The sequence below is a fragment of the Leucoraja erinacea genome, chromosome 3 (assembly GCF_028641065.1).
Source record: "Leucoraja erinacea ecotype New England chromosome 3, Leri_hhj_1, whole genome shotgun sequence".
NCBI lineage: Eukaryota > Metazoa > Chordata > Chondrichthyes > Rajiformes > Rajidae > Leucoraja > Leucoraja erinaceus.
The window spans coordinates 40996867-41019421 of record NC_073379.1 but is presented as its reverse complement, the minus strand read 5'-3'; the positions used below and the strand labels follow the sequence as shown (position 1 = coordinate 41019421).

Below are 22555 nucleotides of genomic sequence, written 5' to 3'. Positions count from 1 at the left end.
CACAACTCAGAAAGACAACAGACACTCTTTCCATACCACCCTCTGACTGTCAGCCTGAATGCCTGTGTCCAAGTCTCTGATTCCATTTTGGATTAGTTTATTATATATACCAACGTCCAATTAAATTCTTTACTCAAATCTCTATTGACTCCAGAAAATGTTGGTTCTTCATGTCACACTGTCCACTTGAATCTTGTCTCACTCCTCCGCATCTCCTGTGTTGCCAATTCCTTCCCTTTCTTTCTCCCTCAATCATCCAGCAGATACTAAAACACACTTTCACTATTTGTCTCAATATCACATGTTACCAACATAGTGGGGTGGGGGGAGGAGGCAAAGAGGGGAAAGTTTATCCTGAATTTCTCAGCGGCTATATTAGTGACTATTGTAGTGATAACCCCAAACATTAGATGTAATCCCTCCTTTTGGTTCACAGATGCTGAATAAACTATGTAATTGGCCCTTTTATTATTGTTTCCCTTCTTAACAAGCACTGGATGAAAGTTTTTTGTTACAACTTCAACAAATTCACCACATCCTTTTTTTCGGCATTTGTGGTTTTCATCAGCTTGAGTTGACAACCAGCAACCACTTCCCACACTCGGACATAGTTTTCCTTTTTTGATTGGGACTCCCTGTCCTCGTTACACCTGTTAGCTGTTTGTAAAAAAAAAAAACACACCATTGGATAATGTTCATATAGAACCTTTAGTGGCAAAGCAAACCCAAGATTTCCCACCTGAAAATTATCTGATTTTAAATGTATGCAATCTCATTGAGGGGTTAGGACAGTTGACTAAAAAAAGTGAGTGAAATACATTTTGAGAGTGAGAGTGCTCTGAAGATGCAATGGCCTTGGCAGACAAATAAATAGTCGCCAATGGGAAAAGAAGAGTAAAACAAAAGTGGGCGAGTATAAACAGATGAACAGGTAATACGGGTTTATTATTTGAGTTTTCTGGTGTGTTTCCTGTCTGGGCTAAAGTTAGTCGGGACAAGACTCTTATTCTTTCCTCCACCTGTTGTTTGGAATAAGGGCTCAATCCAACACCTTGCCTGAAGAACATTATTTCCCTCAGCACCACAGTAGGAATACTGTACTATGCTAGAATTGTGCATTCAAGAGTCTCTCAGGAGAGGGAATTCAACCCGCAGCCATTCCGATTCAGAGTATTGACGCGCTGCTAGTGGTCAGTGCGAATACCTTTAAGGTGAGACTGTGAATCCTTCTCCAAAAAAAGCTTTTAAAATTGGCTCAGGCGTTGGCTGCATGTGGAGCATTCCATTCTGCGCACAGAGAGAGGGGGGCGAGGAAGAAGGTGCCACGAATCGACTATTTGCAAAAACTTCAAATAGAGCATGCGATCTATATCGCCTGTAAATTTAAAATCACATCTTAGATGTGGGCCCATGCGGTCAAAGTCTTGTGACGTGAGTTATTTATTTATTTCTCTCACTCTCTCTTCCCCCCCCTCCCAACAGTGATGGGCCCTGAAGGTTTAGTAAGAATGTTACAACCAGCTGAGTGTTGCGACTTTCAGGGAAACTCATTCAGCGCAGTGCAATAGTCAGGACATCTTCACCCAACTCACACGCTCCTCTTTTCGGGAAGGAACGCTTGTTTCTGCGGATCCCAGCCCGCATCGATGTGAAAGGCAACAGGGCATCCACCCACCATCGTTTCAACTGGGGAAAAAAATGCCCGTCAGAAGAGCAGAGGTGATTGTAATCGCATCTTTTTTTTTGTAGCTGAATTCCTTCGTCCTTTTGTTTTTTTCTACACCCTCCTCCCTCTGCAATCCAACTTTATTAAACACCCAGTTTTCTTAAAGCTGTAACTCTTTTAGCATTCATTTAAATTTAGAAACTGCGGGAAAACATTCATGGGATAATATGACTGATAGTCATCAGAGTTGTGCAACTGAAATAATGTGTATAGAATGAAATGTCAAATGGAACCTAAATACTCTACTAAACGGGCCCTTCAGCCCAAAATTCCGCGGTGATCAACGGATATCCACTTCTATTGGTCCATGATTTTGGCGTGGATCTTATTTAAATCAACTTTCGAGCAATATACGTAGGCTTGGAAGATCAACAATTGGGGGATGTTGTGAAGAGATTTGGGGTTAATCGGGAAGTTTTTTTCCAAGAGGCACGATGACAATAAGGCCTTCTGTAAGATTGGATTTTATCTGAACAGTGGGATACGACAAAGCTAACACGTGATGACATTATTGCCTTAAAAACTCCTGACTGTGACTCAAAGCTGCCATCGCGTCCAATGTTTAGTGACACAAGTGTTGAAGGTTTGTTGTGTGCGTTCTAAGCACATTTTTAATCTTTTTTAAAATTGAGATAGTCAGTCTAGATTGGGATAGAAATAGTTAACATTTTTCCCTGATCTTTCAACCATGTTTAAGAAAATCTGTTAGCAATGGAAGAACTCGCATGACTCTTCTGTTGTTTGTGGAAAAACAATTAATGGATAACTGATTCCATGCACAGAAAGGAAGGTTGACCAGACTGGTGAGGTCTGATAGTTGTTTTACCCAATACTTGCTTAATGCTCAAAAGGACACAAAGTACTACGGTAGCAGGTCAGGCAGAACGTTTTTAATGTTTAAGAAGGAACTGTAGATGCTGGGAAATCGTAGGTAGACAAAAATGCTGGAGAAACTCAGTGGGTGAGGCAGCATCTATGGAGCGAAGGAAATAGGCAACATTTCGGGTCGAAACCCTTCTTCAGTCTCAGAAATGCCACTTGACCTGCTGCCTAACTCCAGTGCTTTGTGTCCTCTTGTGTATTAACCAGCATCTGCAATTCCTTATTTCTACTTGTTTAATGCTGCTTCCCTATTCTAATTTCTTGAAAGTGGAAAACGTCTACCGTCTATGTTAGAGTGGAGATGGCCAACATTCAAATGAAATGAAAATGCCACAAGCTCAAAGATGTCTGCCTCTGCCAGCCAGGCATAAATGTGGTCAACCTAAATTTTGTTTTGGAAAATGAAATCTTGAATGTTGAATATAACTTCCTACATCAATCTCTCGAGGCATCCAAAAAAATATTTTTTGGCATTAACGTTTGGTTGTTCAGGTTGTGTGTAAACTGCTGCTGCAGTCTCGCGTTGCATCATCAGCTGTAAATAAACTATTTTAAGGCAATGCGAGGTTGTGAAAGTAATGCAAAGTTTTTCTTTAAATAGTTGCCCAAGGCCATTGCAGCAGATTTGTGCTTTAGTAAGTTGGAAAAAAAGTGTATAATGCTGTAATTTTGTTTTTACAAATTTGAATACATTGTAACAGAAAATTTGTGTGTGCAGTTTTGATAATGTTTTGGCAATGTTTTGGCTTTTGCAATCCATGCATTTCTGGTCATGTAGAATATAATTTTTAAAAAAATCATTATAAAAAGGCATGATTCTGTCCTCTCATGGATGTTGTGATGGAGAGACATTGCACCGTAATCTCCTCTATACCCCCACTCTGCACAGATTTTCCCCTCCCTTTAGTAACCTCCTAACCAATGTCCAGAAGTACAGTACATGACGTATGTTTGCTGGCAACATCAACTAATGGATAGTTCCCTCTGTTGGAGTCAGCTGTTTCAGTCAAGTTACAGGGCACCTTCGGCTGAGTTGATGGACTTTTGAGCAGCATTTTGTATCCACACTGTGTCTAGATCAGCTTGTAGAGCAGAATACCCAAGCTGTTGGCGATGAACCAGGTCGGATATTGTCACATCCTTAGCCATAGTTTGCATGCGATGGGATATTTCAGCAAGAGTTGGATGAGATCTTATCCCTGTGACAGGTTGGGGGAAGTTCACTGTGGTACTGAAGTTCTGAGTGTGTTGAAGAAATGTATGGAGTGGGGGTAATTTTTTCCACCAGCCTGGCCGCGTTGTACCTGTAAAACTAATCAAGGATACGAATGTTGAATTTGTACGGCCCATTCATAAAGCCAATTTGTAGTATTGTCTGGACAAATCATTTTGACAGTGATATGGGTAAGGTAAAGGAACAGTAAAGATTGATTAGAATTATATTAAATCTTGCATAAAGCTTGAAAAATAAAACATTTGCAGGCTGGTAAAACATTTCTAAAATCTATAGGTTGTGCATTGGTCAATAAGGAATTGTTTTCATTGGTTATTGCAATTACTTGAATAGACATCAACGGAAGTTATAATGTTGTGTATGTGATGGAGTATTGAGTGCAATGTGACGAATAAAACTATTGTATTATATGAATGTACCACAAATGGAGTAGGCCATATTAATAATCTTGTTTTTAAGCACTTGAAACCAGAATGCAGAAGGCTGCTGCTAATAAGGGATTAAGATTTATGTTCTCTGGGTTGTGTGTAATGGTTTAATTTCTGTGGCATAGTGATACCTGAGCAATAGAATTATTTGGGAGTAAAATGAGATGTGACTATGTGATCATGTGACTGGAATAATCATTATAATTGTGGAAACTGAAACAATTCATTTGGAGATAAAATGCCATATCAATCCTAAACTTTGTATGGAATTAAAATGATCATGAAGTCATAATCGAGACCCTTCTTCAGACTGATGTTGGGAGCAGCGGGAAAAAGAAAGGAAGAGGCGTAGACAGTAGGCTTGTGGGAGAGCTGGGAAGGGATAGGGGAAGGAGGGAGAAAGCCAGGACTATCTGAAATTGGAGAAGCCAATGTACATAATGCTGGGGTGTAAACTACCCAAGCAGACCCAGTGCAAATTGGATGAACAGCAACTCATATTTCGCTTGGATAGTTTACACTGCAGCGGTATGAACATTGACCTCCGATTTCTGGTAGTCCTTGCTTTCTCCCTCCTTCCCCTGCCCCTTCCCAGCTCTCCCGCAAGCCCACTGTCTCCGCCTCTTCCTTTCCCCCCCCCCCCCACCCCACATCAGTCTGAAGAAGTCGCCTATTCCTTCTCTCCATAGATGCTGCTTCACCCGCTGAGTTTCCCCAGTATTTTTACTACCTTTGAATTTTCCAACATCTGCAGTTCTTTCTTAACATGAAGTCATAGTCAATTAGCATGGAAGCAGGCTGCTCCACCCACCAGGACCACGGTGACACATAGTACAAATTCACATTAATCTGAAGAAGGGTTTCGGCCTGAAACGTCGCCTATTTAATTCGCTCCATAGATGCTGCTGCACCCGCTGAGTTTCTCCAGCAATTTTGTGTACCTTCGATCTTCCAGCATCTGCAGTTCCTTCTTGAACACTTAATCTCACTTTTATTCTCCCCATGTTCCCCTCAACCGCCTCCCAGTTTCTACCACTCACACATAGACTAGGGGCAATTTACAGCAGCCAATTAACCTCCCAACCTGAATGTTGGGGAGAAACTGGAAGAACCCCACACAGTTACAAACTCGGTGCAAACCGCACTGGAGGTTAGGATTAAACATAAATCACTGGAGCTATGAGTCGGACACTTTTGGCCCCGCTGTAATGTTGTCTTTGGTGAAGAGGAATGAAGCAATATAAATTGCAAAATTTTGGCGAGTCTTCTTTGCCCGTGATTCATTAGAGCTTGCAAATATGCAGTGCAACATTTGCCCTGGGGCAGCAACTGGTTCAGTGGGTATTTTGTTCAAACCTACTCTGACATGGTGGCCACATAGATCTCCTATGTAAGCCATGTATGTATCGATTTCAGTGTTTAAATGGCAGGGGGAGTGTTTAGGTTTTCTACACGCATTACTGAATTTTCTCAGCTGTTACACTGAGGACTAGATAGGCTTTGATTTTGTATGCATCCTTGTCTGTGACTTTATTTCCCCAATTGAAATTTGTATCCAGATCTCTTATTTGTCAGCGCAACCAGCCAATCAGTAACTGGTTCTTACCGCAAATAGACATAAAATGCTGGAGTTCTCTGGAGAGAAGGAATGGGTGACGTTTCAGGTCGAGACCCTTCTTCAGACTAGAGTCAGAGGAAAGGAAAATGAGAGATATAGACGGTGATATGGAACAAATGAATAGAAGATATTCCTTCCTACACAGTAACTGGTTCTTTATCCATTGCCAAGAATTGCCAGATGAAGATTTTCCGGCACATTGGTAGGGGTAAGCCCATGAGAGGACCTGAAGCAGGAAAGGTTTGTCTGCTAAAGTTGGTAACGGCAGGCAATGGCAATTGATGTTCTGTGGGCTTTGAGGGCTGTACCAGAGTGATGCGATTGGTTGCATTTTGTGAGTGAAACTGGGTTGCAGTTTGCATCTGGGTTGGAGGGAAGTCCATGAGTTTAGAATTTGGTCCTGGGGCAGAAACAATAAACGGCACTGTATTTTTTAATCTAATTTTCATTTTTGCAATATAAATTGGCAAATTCGTGTTCGAATAATTTTAATTTGATTTGCAAAACAGTGAACATTCTAAAGTCAATGATACATCAAGAAGTCAGACTATTAGTGTATTTCCAGGACTTACGAGAGCAGTTTTAAAATTATTTCAATCAAACACGTTATAAATACCAGCCATAATTTTCTGGGTTTTAAATGAGGAATCCATTTTTAGTTGGTTGCCGAAACTGAAAATGACTTTTGGGTTTGTTTTATTTTAATGTCTGATTTTTATATTTCGGCAAGCTATTTCAACAGAAATGGAGACTTAATAACTTTCTGAATTTGTGTTTATGCATGTGATTTTTAAGTGTCAGTGTTTGGTTAAGATGTTTAAAATGTGTTTTGACTGAGTGATTCTCACCGATTGTCGTTATGGCCTTTCCTGCTGCTTTAGAAGAATGATGCATGATCATAGTGAAACAAAGATTCTTGGGAGGGATTAGCAGGAAATGCTGAGAGTGTTTCCTCAGTTTGGGAGTCTAGAATTAAGAAGCAAGGTTTGTTCATTTAAGACCAAAAGGATTAGAAACTTCTCCATCCACAGGGTTGTTGATTTTCCAGAGCCTGATGATTGTGTATATTCAAGGCTGAGATTGCTCTGTTTTTGGACAATGAAGCAGTGCCATCGGAAGTCCACCACTGATGTTTCTAAATGGCCAGTTTATATGCTGATTAATTATTATTATATAAGAGTACTTGTACTCTATTACATCGCATCATTTTTAAAAATCTAAGGTTGGTCCAGTTCTTGCTTTCCTTGAGAGTATCACAGTTTGCAGGCTTTATCTAATAGTTGTACTCTTCATTCCACACATTGTTCTGCTGACATTGCAGCTGTGGTTAGTGCTTTCTCAATCCATTCCAGATTCACGCCTAGACTTGCCCAAGAATGCCCCCTGATGCAAGTTTGAGCAGCAGCCATTTTCATACAAAACTTTATCTATTTGTTCTGCAGGCCTGGGTCTGTGATGTCACAGAGCATCTTATTGTGAACTTTCTGGGGGTGGGGGAGGTCAATGGTGACAGGTAGACAGAACCAGCCCTTTCTGAAAATGTGATGGCTTCAGGTTAGTAGCTAATTTTAAAACAGGTAATTTCACACACTCCTGATGCTCAGTTGCATTAAGTTTAAAAAGTGTTGATACAGCTAATTGATTTGTGACTAACATTGCTTCCTTCTGCCTTTTGTAAAGCATGTTTCCATACTAGTTTGGACTTTGTGTTTTCTAACCTCAATATATTTCAACACTGTGTGTGTGTGTGTATCATCCCTACTATTGCACAGTTCATTTCACTTATGTTTTCCTGTAGGAAGGAACGCAGATGCTGGTTTAAATTGAAGCTAGACACAAAAAGCTGGAGTAACTCAGCGGGACAGGCAGCATCTCTGGAGAGAAGGAAAGATGAAGGGTCTCGACCCGAAATGTCACCCATTACTTCTCTCCAGAGATGTATCTCCAGCTTTTTGTGTCTATCTTCACTTATGTTTTTTGTTTGTTTAGGTCTTCCATCTAATGTAATACTGAAATCATGTGATTTACTTTGACGCCCATTAGGTGGCAGTTTTGGCCTTTTACTCATCAAGTTAGATCACTTTTGGTGGCACCTCCTTAAATTGCCAAGGCCTTTAACTCTGTAATTCCCTTTCTATACCCCTCACCTCTTTCTTCCTTTTAAGATTCTCCTTCAGACCTATCTGTTTAACCAAGCTTTTGACCGGTTGCCCTAATAGCTCAATGGCAGGTATCAAATTTATGCAGCATCTTTAGTGTATCAGACTTTATATGATGATCAATGGAGTATTTTGCATTAAAGATTCTGTGTAAATGCATGCTTCATTAAAACCATTTTTGAGCAGTAAGGCAATGGTATTTTACCTTGCCTTTCATTTCAATCATGGTTGTATTTTCAAGAACATTTTTCATGTAATAGGATATAATATTGGCAGCTATTGGTGAACAAGGCTGGGATTAAAAATCACAGGAGTTTCATGGTTTGTGAACCTGGGTGTTATTTTCTGATTTAATTCATTCTTTGATTTTTAAATACATACTATTTGTACGTTAGTTAAAATCTCTTGTTCTGTTTTGTTTACATTTAACAAAAGGCTGCATCTCTCTGCAATAATTTGTTTGCAAGTCTTACCTCTGTGCTATAAAAAAACAACATATCCAATATTTCCTTGCTATTTATGGCATTAAAGAGGAAGCTACCGTCTCAGTGTCAGTCCATATAGGATTGGACTGGATAGATCTTCATGTATCATCCAGTGTAATTGATCTGTCATCCAGCCTAATCCTATCCCTGAAGAAACTATATCCTCCATAGTGCATTAAATCATGCTGATCTAGTTTCTTTTAAAATATTTTTTACCTCTATCACACTTTCTGGCAAGAGATTTAAGATTATTATTGTGATGTGTGCCTGAAGTTTAGTTTAGTTTAGAGATACAGCAGGGAAACGGACCCTTTGGCCCACAGGGGGTCTGCGCCTACAGCGATCTCTGCATATTAACACTATCCTACACCAACTAAGGACAATGTTTACATTTACCAAGCTAATTCATCTACATCTGAAGAAGGGTTTCGGCCCAAAATGTTGCCTATTTCCTTCGCTCCATAGATGCTGCCTCACCCGCTGAGTTTCTCCAGCATTTTTGTCTACCTTCGATTTTCCAGCAACTGCAGTTCCATCTTGAACAATTCATCCACATACCTGTATGTTTTTAGAATGTGGGAAGAAACCGAAGATCTCGGAGAAAACCCACGCAGGTCAGGGGCAGAAGGTACAGACAGCACCAGTAGTCGGGATCGAACCCAGGTCCCCGTCCAGTGTTGCGTTCACGGTAAGGCAGCAACTCTGCCGCTGCGCCACCGCGCCGACCTGTGGAAAGCCTTTGTAAATGTGCTATCCAATAATAATACTATGCATGAATACAATAAAGCCAAACACAAGTGCTAAGGTAGTGTAAAAAGATTTACAAATGGAAAAGAGATGTAATAGATTGGGGCGATTGTATCAGTTGATAGTAGATCCTTCTCTGGGCCCAGTAGATCCTTCTCTGGGCCCAGTAGATCCTTCTCTGGGCCCAGTAGATCCTTCTCTGGGCCCAGTAGATCCTTCTCTGGGCCCAGTAGATCCTTCTCTGGGCCCAGTAGATCCTTCTCTGGGCCCAGTAGATCCTTCTCTGGGCCCGGTAGATCCTTCTCTGGGCCCGGTAGATCCTTCTCTGGGCCCGGTAGATCCTTCTCTGGGCCCGGTAGATCCTTCTCTGGGCCCGGTAGATCCTTCTCTGGGCCCGGTAGACCCTGGGCTCAGCATAAAGATGCCAGAGGCACCACTGCATACTTATGAAGTGGGGAGGGAGGGCGAATGGGGAAGAAAGTCCTTTCTTCTCCTCCAATATTTTAACAATTAACTTTAAATCTATGCCTTCATGTCACTCATCTCTCCACTGGGGGAAAAAACCTGGTTCATTTGATCAATTCTATTTAGGCCTTTCATAATATAGTGCACCTCAATTAAATCTCCCCTCGCCCTCTTCTATTCAAAGGGAGCAATGTAGCCTGGCCATCATTTCTTCAGGTTTAAAGTTCTCCAGCCCTGGCCATGAATACTCACTGCACCCACTCTTGTCATGTGCTATTACATCCTTCCCGTAATCACTAAAATATTACCGCAAAGGAGGAGACGAATCAACTCATTGAGTCTGTACCAGAGAAATTGGGCCAATTTAAAGTTGCTGTCGTGCGCTGATGTCAATGACTTCAGAAGTACGGATAGTAGGCCAATACAAGGTCACAGAACATTTGATCTTTCCACAATGTGTTGTACTAATAAATTGGGCTGGACCATCCTGGATATAGCCTACTACCTGCCTGTACTTAATCTGATACAGATTGAGGAAGGGTGGGTGACTGGGATAACCCGCCATATATTTTGCACAACAGGTCCCGAGACCCTGCCTCAGAAGCATCCCAATGACAGAGACTCAGTAAATTGAAATAAATATTACTTGCCTGCACAATAAGGCTGTTATCAGGCAACTGAACCATCCTACCACAACTGGAGAGCTAATATCTATCTCATTGGAGACTTTCAGACTATCTTTGATCGGACTTTACTGGCTTTATCTTGCTTTAAATGGTATTTGTGTTATTCCTTTTTATCATTTATCTGTACACTCTGAATGGCTTAATTGTAATCGTGCACTGGTAATCTGTTGACTGGTTAGCACGCATCAAAAGCTTCACTGTACCTCGGTCTATGTGACAATAAACTAAACTATAAGGTTGCGTAACTTGGTTCACTCATCCCTAGTGTGAAGCTGAGGGACTGGGTGGGTGCAAACTGGCCCATGGCATCTGTGCTGCACCATTGGACTCCACGGTGAGTCCAGTCGCAGAATGGGAGGTCAGTTATGTTGGCAGCTGAGATTCAGCTTCTGTTCAGTTCACTGGAAAGGGAATTAGGAATGAGCTGAACAATGAACAGGAGAAAGCTGATAATTCTCTACAGAACTGGTTTGGTTTATTGATTATCGCATATACAGAGATACAGTGAAATGCTTGTTCTGCACGAGTACAATAGATCGTCTTCTGGAATATTCCGCTGCTATCTTGTAACTTCCAAGTGTCTGAAAAGTCTGATGTTGGTCCAAGGAGATACAGACGCTCACCGACTTGCGTGAAGGTTACATCCCACGGACCCTTGCGGAAGTTGGATGTTATGTAAATCGGAAATGGAAGTGCTGCTGCGCACGCGCAAGTTTACTTCAACACGGAGACCATGTGGGAGCTCTGCCGTGGAGACCATGTGGGAGCTCTGCCGTGGAGACCATGTGGGAGCTCTGCCGTGGAGACCATGTGGGAGCTCTGCCGTGGAGACCATGTGGGAGCTCTGCCGTGGAGACCATGTGGGAGCTCTGCCGTGTGGGAGCTCTGCCGTGGGGACCATGTGGGAGCTCTGCCGTGGAGACCATGTGGGAGCTCTGCCGTGGAGGCCATGTGCAAGCTCCAATGCAGAGACCCCGTGGGTGCTCTGACGCCTTAAACTCGCACTTCCACAAGCAATTCTTTATGCAACTTGCCTATTACGTGGGTCGGGGAGTGCCTGTAAGCAATGTATCCTATATCCTTGTTTTAAGGCCCGGTGTCCCAGCAGCACTGGATCGATGAAGTTGGGGTCGGTTTGGCCCAGTGCAATGTCGTTGCCTTCTTCCACCACAGCTCCATGCAGCTGCCATGTCATGTCCCACTTGCTGAACTTTAGGACACTCTCTGAGGGCGCGGCAGGTGAGTTCACAGACCATTCACAGCAGCCAACGCTTCCCCCCCTTCACCTGGCACCATAGCCATCTAGGACGTGGCAGCTACAGGTAAGTGCATCTCGATCCCTGTTGATCATTGTTTTGCAAAAATTGTTGTTTGACTTGAGTGAATGTGTTTGCAGATGTACTCACTTCAATGTTCATCATTCTTGTATATTGACCATGTTCTATAAACATGTTAATTTGTTGGCTGGGTGGAACTGCTTGCATTTATTTTGGAGAGTTTCCAAGTTTCAAACTGAAGCTCACATTTGCACGTCAAGTTCAGACAGGTTGTGAGTTTGATTTCACCCTAAAGACTTCAGCATAAATCCCCAGGTAGATTTCCTTGTGCTGTGCAGAGAGAGCATTGTTAGTGATTCCCTATCTTAATGATACATTAAACTTAAGTCCCGTCTGTTAATTCAGCTGGATGTAAAGATCTAGGAGCTCTCCCTCAGCCCTCGGGCTCCTCCTTTTCCTTTTTCCTTTCCTCTCCCCACCCCCCACCCACATCAGTCTGAAGAAGGGTTTCGGCCAGAAACGTTGCCTCTTTCCTTCGCTGCATAGATGCTGCTGCACCCGCACTTTTGGCTACATAGGAAATTCTGATATTTATACTTCACATCTCTTAAAAATTGATTATCTGATCATCAATATGTGACATTTTATGCAAGCTTGCTGTTCACAGATTGGCTGCCGCAATCATGCTTTAAAACATTGCCTGCACTTCACAAGTACTTTTTGTAAAGCTCTGAGAAAATCTTTGGGTATGATATGGCCCTCTGTAGTGGATAGTCCATATGGATTAATTTTGGTGTTGAAGATAGACACAAAATACTGGAGTAACTCAGCGGGTGAGGCAGCATCTATGGCGTTTCGGGTCAAGGCCCTTCTTCAGATTAAAGTTCTTATGAAAGAATATAGGCAGAGACAATAAGACTAGTGGGAGAACTGGGAAGGGGGAGGGAATGGAGAGAGAAAGCAAGGGCTACCTGTGAACATTGACTTCTCTAACTTCAGGTAGCCCTTGCTTTCTCTTCCCATCCCCTCCCCCTTCCCAGTTCTCCCACTAGTCTTACTGTCTCCGCCTACATTCTTTCTCTGTCCTGCCCCCTCCCCTGACATCAGTCTGAAGAAGGGTCTCGATCTGAAAAGTCGCCAATTCCTTCTTTCCATAGATGCTGCCTCACCCGCTGAGTTACTCCAGCATTTTGTGTCTATTTTCAGTTGAACTATTTAAGTTGTGTCTATTTCCAGCATATGAAGTTCCTTCCTGCACAATTTAGTGTCGAACACAGCTGCCTTGTGTTACACTTGTGAGGCAGGAGATTGTGGATTCAAGACCCACACTTCTAGTTTAACCAGATTTTAATGATGATCCTAATTAGTCTATGGAAAATGCTCACAGACAGCAATGTGATAATGAGCTCAGTATTTTGTTTTCAAAGGTAGCTCAGTATTTTGTTTTAGAAGTTTAATGGTTTAAACTGATATGGATAAATTGGATTGAATGGCCTCCTGTCCTGCAAATGTCTGACCACATAATTCAAACTATTCACTCCATAAGAGGGACTGTCTGAGGCAGTGTCTTGAATGAGATATTAAGCAAAGGCCCCCAACTGCTTCATGTTGCAAGATTACAATGGCATTAGTTGAGAATCTTGGCCAATATTAATCCCTTAACCAAAATCATTCCATATAAAAGGGATACCAATATGATAAAGATCACATAATCTGTTTGGGGGGGGACTTGATGTGCATAAACTGGCTGCAGGCTTTCCTGGATAAATAGCGGCACATCAAAAATAAAATGTTATATATTTGAGGTTCATAACAATCTTGACCCCACTAGTGGAGTTAACAAAACATTACAAATGGTTTTGACCCAAAACATTGCCTATTTCCTTCGCTTCATAGATGCTGCCTCACTTGCTGAGTTTCTCCAGCATTTTTGTCTACCTTCGATTTTCCAGCATCTGCAGTTCCTCCTTTAACAAATGATTTTTATGGAGCACACTGAGTTATAATAAAATTTGAAATATGAAGACGATTTTGGACATGTAGACGGATAGCAAAAGATTAGAGGGAAATTGTTTAAATGGGACTAATGTAGAAGGGCACCTTGCATGACTTGGTTGAGTTAGGCTGAAGAGTCTCTTTCCCTGCTCTATTATGCTGCAATGCAAATTAGTCAATTTCTTGGCTAGACTACAAATCCAACCAGGGTGCGTTTAAGAAATGTGCCAGCCAACATTTACCCATAGTGACACTGAAGGGCTACTATTCTGTAAATGTATTAGTTTTGCAGACTAATAATATTCAGAAATAAACAAATAAAGATTCAGTTCCGCTAATAATAAAAAAAGATATATTTTATTCCATCTGTCAGCAATTCGTGCCGTTTTCAGCATACTAATGAAATAAATGTTTTTAAATATTATCCGGAAGAAACTGTTGCATTTTTAAATAAGGTTTTCGACTCTAACTTGATGTTCCTCAGCTGGATTTTCAAATGGCAGCAATGCCATAGCAGAATAGAATGGAAACCAGCTCACTGTGTTCAATACTAATTATTTTTCCAGAACTTGGTCTTTTCTATGCCATGATCTTTCAAATGCTCATCTAAACATTTCCTAAACGTTGTATGAATACTTGCCTCCACCTTTCCATCAGCCAGTGTGTTCATTTAGGTTAAAACATTTGGCCTGGAATCATCTCTGATTCTCATACCACTTGACTTAAATCAATGCCCAGTGGTTAGGGACACCTTTACTTAGAGAAAATGTTTCTACCTACCTTATCTATTCACTTTATCATTTTGTATACCTCAATCAATACCCTCATTCTTCTCAGTGCCAGCCTTCGCAATTCGGACTTTTCTTTCAGGCAGCGTCTGGTGAAATTTCTCTGAACTATCTTCTGTGCAATCACATCCATTTGTAATATAGTGAGCAGAACTGGATAAATCATGCCATCTTTGGCCCAATGGTATATATTTAATTTATACCAACATCTCTTCTTGTATTCCTTGCCTGACTAATGAAGGCAGGTATCATGTATGCCATAGGATAACTATTTCATCTACTTGTAATACTTTTCAGGGATCTTTGTCATGTCCACCAAGGTCCCTCTTAGTACTTTGTAGAGTCCTCCCGTTCATTATTTAGAATACGAGCCTTATCATTGCTTCCAGACTGTATTGTCTCACAGTCTTTCTATAATGTATGAGGGGATATTGTAAGAGATTGATCCATGCTGACCCGTGCCCTGAGAAGCTTTGTTTCCCCACATTGTTCTTGTCTGTACTTTGCTGTTTCAAGCTGAGGTTTATCCTGGAAAGGTTGGGACCAGGTGCCTTTGCTGTGAGGCCTACGTTTGAGAGCGGCTGGGCCTTTCCTGTTAGCACACTGAGATTCACCTTTCTCCCCGTGTGGATTAGTTTCTGCTCTGGGAGACCCTCACTCTCCACAGAGAGTCTCTGGCCTGTGGCTTTCACCATTTCTGTCATTTACATTTTTGCTGGCACTTTCTGTTACTACACCAGGCATTGCTGCCAATTGATTTAACCTCGGGGGTTATAGCCACTACTCACGCTCGTACCATCCCCAGTGCTTCCCGGTGGTCCATGGAGGTTACTTGTTGGACGCACGTGTAACAGTTGTGTATACCTTGCCATGAGAGTTCTGCTGTTTGTTGGTTATATAGATCACCACCAGTTGGGCCAACTGAGTGTCCAGATGCAAATAGGTGGGCTGATAACCCAGCATTGGTTTTCAGAGTAATTCTGCAGTCTTGATGCAGAGTGTGTTCATGTTACATAAAGGGACTTATTAATAACAGTTTTCATTTCTGTAGGATTGTTTTAGTAGCTTGAGACATCTTGGCGCTTAAAGCCAATGCACTTTATTTTTGTTCAAAGTTGCTGGACAGCCAATGTTATGCATAACAAGCTCCCAATACAGTACTTGATTATTACTAGCTGTTAAATTAGTGCATCTTGCAGTCCTTCAATTGGCCCAGACATTTTAGAGTTGGACATTGATGGAAAGCGTAGAAGTGGAACTCTGGAGTGCAGCTTCAACCCCAGCCCTCAGACCAAGACAAGATTGTGGCCCATTAAGTGATGGCTGACATCTCATGCATTATACCTTGCATGAACTAAACTAAATGAAACATGGAGACAGAGTCTGTTATTTAAAAAAAATCTCATTTTAAAGATTCATAACTAATACCATGAATCTATAACTGAAGCCAGTGTGGTACTTTTGAAGTATTAATCTATAAAATCTGAAATGTACAATTCGATCATTTGTACAAGGCCCCATTTAGACCAAGTTAGGATGTTCTGAAGTAGTTAAGGCTTTCTAATATTGGAAATATTGGAATCTTGGAACAAATTCAGAATAAAGCCACAGAAATTATTCTTAGTTTAAAACACTCATGTTGTCTATTTAGTCTTTAAAAAAATGTTTGATATATGTTGGCAAGAATTGTCCATGTTTTTCTTGGGGAGTGAGTGTGGATTGCAAGAATCCAAGCTGTCTGGGGCAGGCTAAGATGGAATGGCAGGCCCTGCATATTTTCATGCAGCTAAATTTCAGCTAAATGCAGCAGGAAATTTCACTGGAGCTGAATTTATGAAAAATATATGAATGTGAATTAATTAAATGCCCTAAGCACTACTAAATTTAGACATGGTCTAAACCTTTGTTCTCAAGTATCTGGAATCGGATTTTAATCCACAGTTTTTTCTCTTCAAGATGAGTCTGAGCTCCTTAGCTAAAACTGAAACATTGTTCTTGTCATGTATCCCAGGGCTGCCATCATTGGGTGAGAGTTGAGAGGCAGCGTATCGATCGAGGGGGGAGAGGGTGCTGGGACCACCGCCGTCGTGTCTCACCTTTCACACCATCTGCATGGGAGAAACAAAACTACTTTTTTTTTCTCCCCAAAATCATCCGGCGGGCTGGTAGTTTGACAGCCCTGCTTTAAACCAATGCCCTCTAGTGCTTGAATCACATACCCTGGGGAAAAGACTATGCATTCACCTTATATCCCCCTCATGGTTTTTACTCACCTCTAAAACAATTTTTGCTTTATTTTGAACTTCCAGCACCTGCAGAATTTTGTGATCAGCGTGAGAATTTTGTGAAATGCGTGAGTTTCACGCTCAATGAGTGAGAGTTGGCAGCCCTGTGTATCCACTGTGTTGTTTTAAATATCTACAGGCTGATAAAGTAAGGTTAGAGTTCACATGTTAAGATATGAAAAGAGTAAATAATGGGGCGGGCCTTGTAATACTTCAGTCTGGTGAAAATTTGGCAAAGGTTTTCCAAAAAGCAGCTTCCACCATGCTACTGATAGGAATAGCGGAAAAACAATGAGAAGAGTGTGAACGAAACCTATCTTCAGCCTCCACTACCTGGAGAATTTGGTACCGAATGTGTGTCATAAACCGTGGGCACTGTAAATTGGAAAAATATTGGTTTACAAGGATTGGAAATGTAAAGTAGGATACATTTGTCTTGGAAATTTGCTTAAATGGTTTACAAAATAGCACCAACCCATGAGGAAAAGTGAAATTGAGGACCATCACTAAAATATATTCCCTATTGGATTTATTAGTGACTTCAGGCAAAACATTGTCCAGAGTGGTCAGAATGTGGCACGTTCTCACAAAGTGTGGTAGAGGTGCATAATGGAATGCATTTAATAAAAAGCTGGATGACAACCACAAGGCAGGAAGGGATAAATGGCGGGATTCCGAATGTGGACAAATCATTAGAGTAAATGGTCAAAAAGGCTGGCATGGACATGGTGGGTTGAAGGGCCTATTTTTCTGCTGCACAACTCTATTCAATGCTTGTTTGGAGCATCTGTAACTAAATTGAATGCCCATTTCCTGCACTCTCTAAATTGCACAGATATGGATTGTTCTGTATATTAGCAGAAATCTGAGAAAAATAAACAATGTGACTAGTTATGACAATGTGAACACACGTTTTGTAACGTCTTTTTTTGCCACTTGTTAGGACCAGAGCATGCTAGTTTGAAAGTTCTATGTAGATTGTTGTGAGGAGTTTGTAACCATTCCAGCCCAAGCCAAGTGATTTGTACACTGCCTCTTTTGTTTTAAAAGCCAAGAATCTTGTTTGGAGCATTGAGCCTTTTCAAATGTCCTTGACACCATCAAAGGCTTAGTATGTGAATCCTCCCCCAATCTCTCTTCCTGGATCCCCTTTGTAATTGTGTTGTTTACTACCACTTTCCAATCTGACCACCTATACTGCATTCTGCAAACTAATTTACCTCAAACTTTACTGCTTATGCCCTAGTTGAGGTTACTTGTTCGCCCAACACCCACTTGCTGGCTCCTCGCCCCTTCTCCTTCTATTCAAACTTATTCATGGTTTTGCTCTGTAATTGCCTCTGACCCTGTATCCCTCTGCACTGTTCAAATACTGGTGTGGTGTTCATCTCCATTTGGCTATAGCATAAATGGCCCTGGCTTCTTTCCGCTGAACACTTCTGCCTCTCCCTCTGCTTTAAGGTGCACCTTGAAACCTGTGCCTCCAAATGTCTAGATATTTAACACATGCTTCGAAGAAAATGTTATTTAACTGTAAATTGGTGCATCAAAATTCACCATTCTTCCCCAAAATACTTGCAAATCTTTATTTGATTTTGGTGGGAGCAATGCCAGTTTATTCAATCTGATTTTTTTTTTTTACCACAACTTTTTAAACAAATTTTATGAACAATGCTTTGCACAATTTAGCACAGAACAACAACAGTAAGTGTTTTCTTAATGGATTCCATAAATCCACGTCTGATGCATTAGTTGCCAAGAATACAAACTGTTCCTTAGTGGCATGTCAGTAAATGAAATCGTTTTTTGAAATCAGACTATATTTCTCCCACCCCCGCCCCAGTTAATGGCATTTGATTGGATTAGAAGCTTTAATCTTGAAATATGTTCTACCTCTCTTTGAAAATGATTTGACCTGCATTGTGTTAAAAAACATATTTTGAGTGGCTATTTTTCAAAATATAATTTTTTTACAAAGCCATTCTTTTGAAAAAGTGATGGCTGCACAAATCACCAACTAAAATCTTTTGATAGACAAAAGCTGGAGTAACTCAGCAAGACAGGCAGCATCTCTGGAGATGTTTCGGGTCGAGACCCTTCTGCAGACTGAAAGTCATGGGAAAGGGAAACATAGAAACATAGAAAATAGGTGCAGGAGTAGGCCATTTGGCCCTTCGAGCCTGCACCGCCATTCAATATGATCATGGCTGATCATCCAACTCAGTATCCTGTACCTGCCTTCTCTCCATACCCCCTGATCCCTTTAGCCACAAGGGCGACTGACATTCTTGTTTAGTATGGGTGTCACGGGTTATGGGAAGAAGGCAGGAGAATGAGGATGAGAGGGAAAGATGGATCAGCCATGATTGAATGGTGGCGTAGACTTGATTGGCCAAATGGCCTAATTCTGTTCCTATAACTTATGAATTTATGAAGATTTGGAAGAATACAATACAGGACATTCAACTGTTGTCATTCACTGTCCCAATCATATTATTGCATTTGTTTACAATATCTACATTGTGTCGATATGGCATCACTTCTTCATTCCCAAGCATTATTTCAGAGGTTAAGTACATAAGGTGCAGCCCCTAGTATACAGTGGCAATCGGACCCTCGACTCCATCCTTTCCCCTTGTAACCATTTCAGCGAATGTAGCAAACGTCTGTGAATTCCATGCCAGGATTGTGTCAGTCTGCAGCAAAGATTATAGACTCTGCAGTACTCGGATCCAGAGATTTCCTATTAGTGGAAGACCAGCGAACTTCAGGCACGCCAGAGATTTTTTTAAATCAGTGAGTTGAAGTTCTGGCAGTTGTCAATGTTTATCTTTGAATGTGCTCCCAGCTCCATGGAAAGGTTCATAGAGAACCTTGCTGTGGGTGGTTCTGTTGCCTAGAGTGAACTTAAACAAAAGCTGTGACATCACTTCTGGAGTGTGCAACCCAAACGCATGCTCCCGAAGAAGATGGGTGACTGCCTTATCTTCATCGTGCTCAGCTCAAGAGCAGTATGTGATCAGACTGGGACTCCAGCTGTGCTGTGCATAAAGGCTTTTGCAGGGCGGGTCCTTCTTGCCTCCAGCAAAGATATAGCAGTGGGTTTCAATTCTCTGGTGATGGTCATCGTATACTCGGTGGGCTGAATGGCCTGTTCCCATGCTGTATCTTTCAGTCGGTCAGTTTTCCCATGGCTGTGCTTGGCTTGGCCTGTTTGTGTATTTCCACACCTGTCTCCCTGGGCACTCTCTAGTCTGTGAATTTGGTGCCCTGGGAGTTCCTGTTAGAATATTTTACCCCAGTGCTGCTTAGAATGCTCCACTACATGAAATGCCATCTTTCAGACAAGATATTAAACCATGCCTTAACTACTCTTGCAGGTTTCATGACATTCTCTTGAAGAGCAGGGAAGTTGTCCTCCTCTCCTTGGGGCCCACGTTTGTCCCACAGCAGATTATCGGGTCATTTTCACTTTGTTTGTTTCCCCTGCTCTTGCTATGTGCAATTGGCCGCTGCATTTCCTACAAGTAAGCAATGGGCCGTAAAGTGCTTTGGGACTTCCTTTAAAAAAAATAAAGGAATGGCAAAGGAAATGTTAATCGTTTTGCCCTCCCCATGATTGTTATCCAAGTGGAGACAGGGAGAGGGGAAGTGTTATGGTGAGGGATTGAGGGGGGAGGGGAGGGGAGACGAGATCTTCCTGACTACACTTGCAAAATAAAAATTATAGCAGATGCAGAGAGAAACAAAATCCACAGTGTTTGATTTGTAACAACACTGGCTACCGACATTTGGAGCATTTTATTGAAAGGGCGGGTTTTGAAAGTGTAAGAGCTGCCGAATCAGGTACTGGGGGGCAGGTGGCTCCTTCCTGGTTCCCGGGGGCGGGGAATCCTGGCTTTGAGTCTTTTTAAACGAGGTTGTTTTTTTTAAACCTGTAGATCTCCAATATGGCAGTGAGGTTCCAGGGCCAGGCAAGTTGTCGTTGTAAAAGTGTTTATGTTGATTCTCGTCTCGCGTGCTGTTTGATGTTAAACCTCTCTCCGTGTCGGGCAGTAGCGCCAGCCTGACTTTGCAGTCTTATTGCTGCTGTTTTCTGCAGCTGCTTGCAAACCTGTTCCAGGAAGCAGTGTTGGCCAAATATACTGGTGTTGGCTGCCTGGATCCCGATGGCTGCAGATCAAAGCGTTGACAGCAATCCGTCAGCAACACACGTTGAATATGCCTCGTGTCATGTCCCCCACTCTCTTCCACGGCGCTCCTGTTCTGTATACATTGACTTTAGAACTACAGCGCTCAGGCAACAAGTTAGTCGTTTGAACCTGAGTTTCAACGCAGAAGTAACTCAATGCAAAATGCTTTTGTTAGTCGCCAGTACGCTTCCCCGTACCTTATTATTGGGGGGAGAATTGTGGTTCAAATCCTACTCCAGTCATTAGGCGACATATGGTCTATTGTCCCTGTGCTCTTTGAAAGAGAAGGTAATTGCTCCGCCTCGCATTGCCCTTCTGCATGTATTCAAGGCTGACACTCCCAATGCAGTACCGTTGCACCATCAGAACTGTCTTTCGAATGCAATAAAATGCAGGCCCAGTATCTCTCTTGCCAATTATTTCAAGAAAAGGATCAGCATCATGTCTCTGGTATCCAGGCTGATCGTTATCTCAGGCGCATGATGTCGCCCCATCTCATCGTCAATGTGAAATCTTGCTGCGAATAAATGCGAGGCATGTGTCTTGCATTACAACAATGGTTGCGCTTCAGAAAAAAACACCTGTCTGCAAGGTGTTTTGGAATATTAAAGAGGCAATATAATGGATTTTTTTTTTCAATTTACTACGATGTATGAATTTAGAATGTAAAATTATTGACCATGAAACTAGTTACTAGGCAGCAACCTGTGTTCTATTGACATAGTTAAAATGCATACTAGCCTTCCATTCATTTTTTAAAGTAAAGTGACAAGCATAAAGTTGTTTTTATAGAAGGCCAAATAGAAACAGCTTAGATTACAATGAAGCTTGTCTGTGATAGGAAAACGAGATTCGAGGAGCCTTGGATATCAAAACATGGGCAATTAGCAAAACCATTTTATTTGGAGGAACTTGTGTGTTGAAGAAGAGATAAGTAACCAGGTACCACGAGTGCAGTGTTTCCACATCCCAAACTTTTTTTTTCCTGAAATAGAATCCAAATTTCCTGAAATTTTCCAAATGCTTCCTGCGTGCTGTTTGTTGGTGTTTTTCTTTCGCGGGTACGTTAAAAACACAAAGAAGAACAAGGCAAAACAGATCTATGTAACTACACCGTATCTGCCTGCTTCTGTTACTCGCTTGTACAGTGTTATGCAAGGCATTTTACACTACACATATGATGTAGCTTAGCCTGCATGGTAAACATATTGTGTGTTCAGTGCAGTGTGTGTCTGGAATGGTCATAAATAACTAAATACAACATTCAATCACATTATTTATTTGTCACATGCACCAATTAAGCTATAGTGAAATGCAAGTTACCATACAGCCTCTAATTAGCCTCAAACTAAACTACTGGGTTGTGACGGCTCAACACCCTCTCCCACTTTCTCTCTCCCCCTTTCCTTCTCCCCTCCTCCTTCCACCTCTCTCTCTCCTCCTCTCCCCTCCCCTCTCCCCATTCTCTCTCTCCCCTCCCTTCTCCCCCCTTCCCTCTCCCTCCCCCCCCCCCCCCCCCCCCCCTGCATGAGTGTCACAGAATCTTCATTCACTATTTTCAGATATTGTTAGTCAGTGATTATGTTT

General features: G+C 41.8%; 1 protein-coding gene across 6 annotated transcripts in view; it reads left to right on the top strand.

Moving 5' to 3' along the window:
* Positions 1-22555, top strand: part of tjp2a (tight junction protein 2a (zona occludens 2)) — a 109132-nt gene that overhangs the window by 10540 nt on the left and 76037 nt on the right. The window contains exon 1 of one of the 6 annotated variants that reach the window (XM_055632501.1): positions 1074-1211. The exons of 3 other annotated variants lie outside the window; for them this stretch is intronic. Coding sequence is in view for 2 of the 3 variants with exons in the window: in XM_055632498.1 (XP_055488473.1) it covers positions 20726-20749 (24 nt within the window). In the remaining variant the exon portion in view is untranslated. Of the gene's footprint in view, positions 1-1073; positions 1212-1500; positions 1720-20674; positions 20750-22555 lie in introns of those variants that run through there. 2 more of the 6 variants (XM_055632499.1, XM_055632498.1) reach the window with 2 other exon arrangements.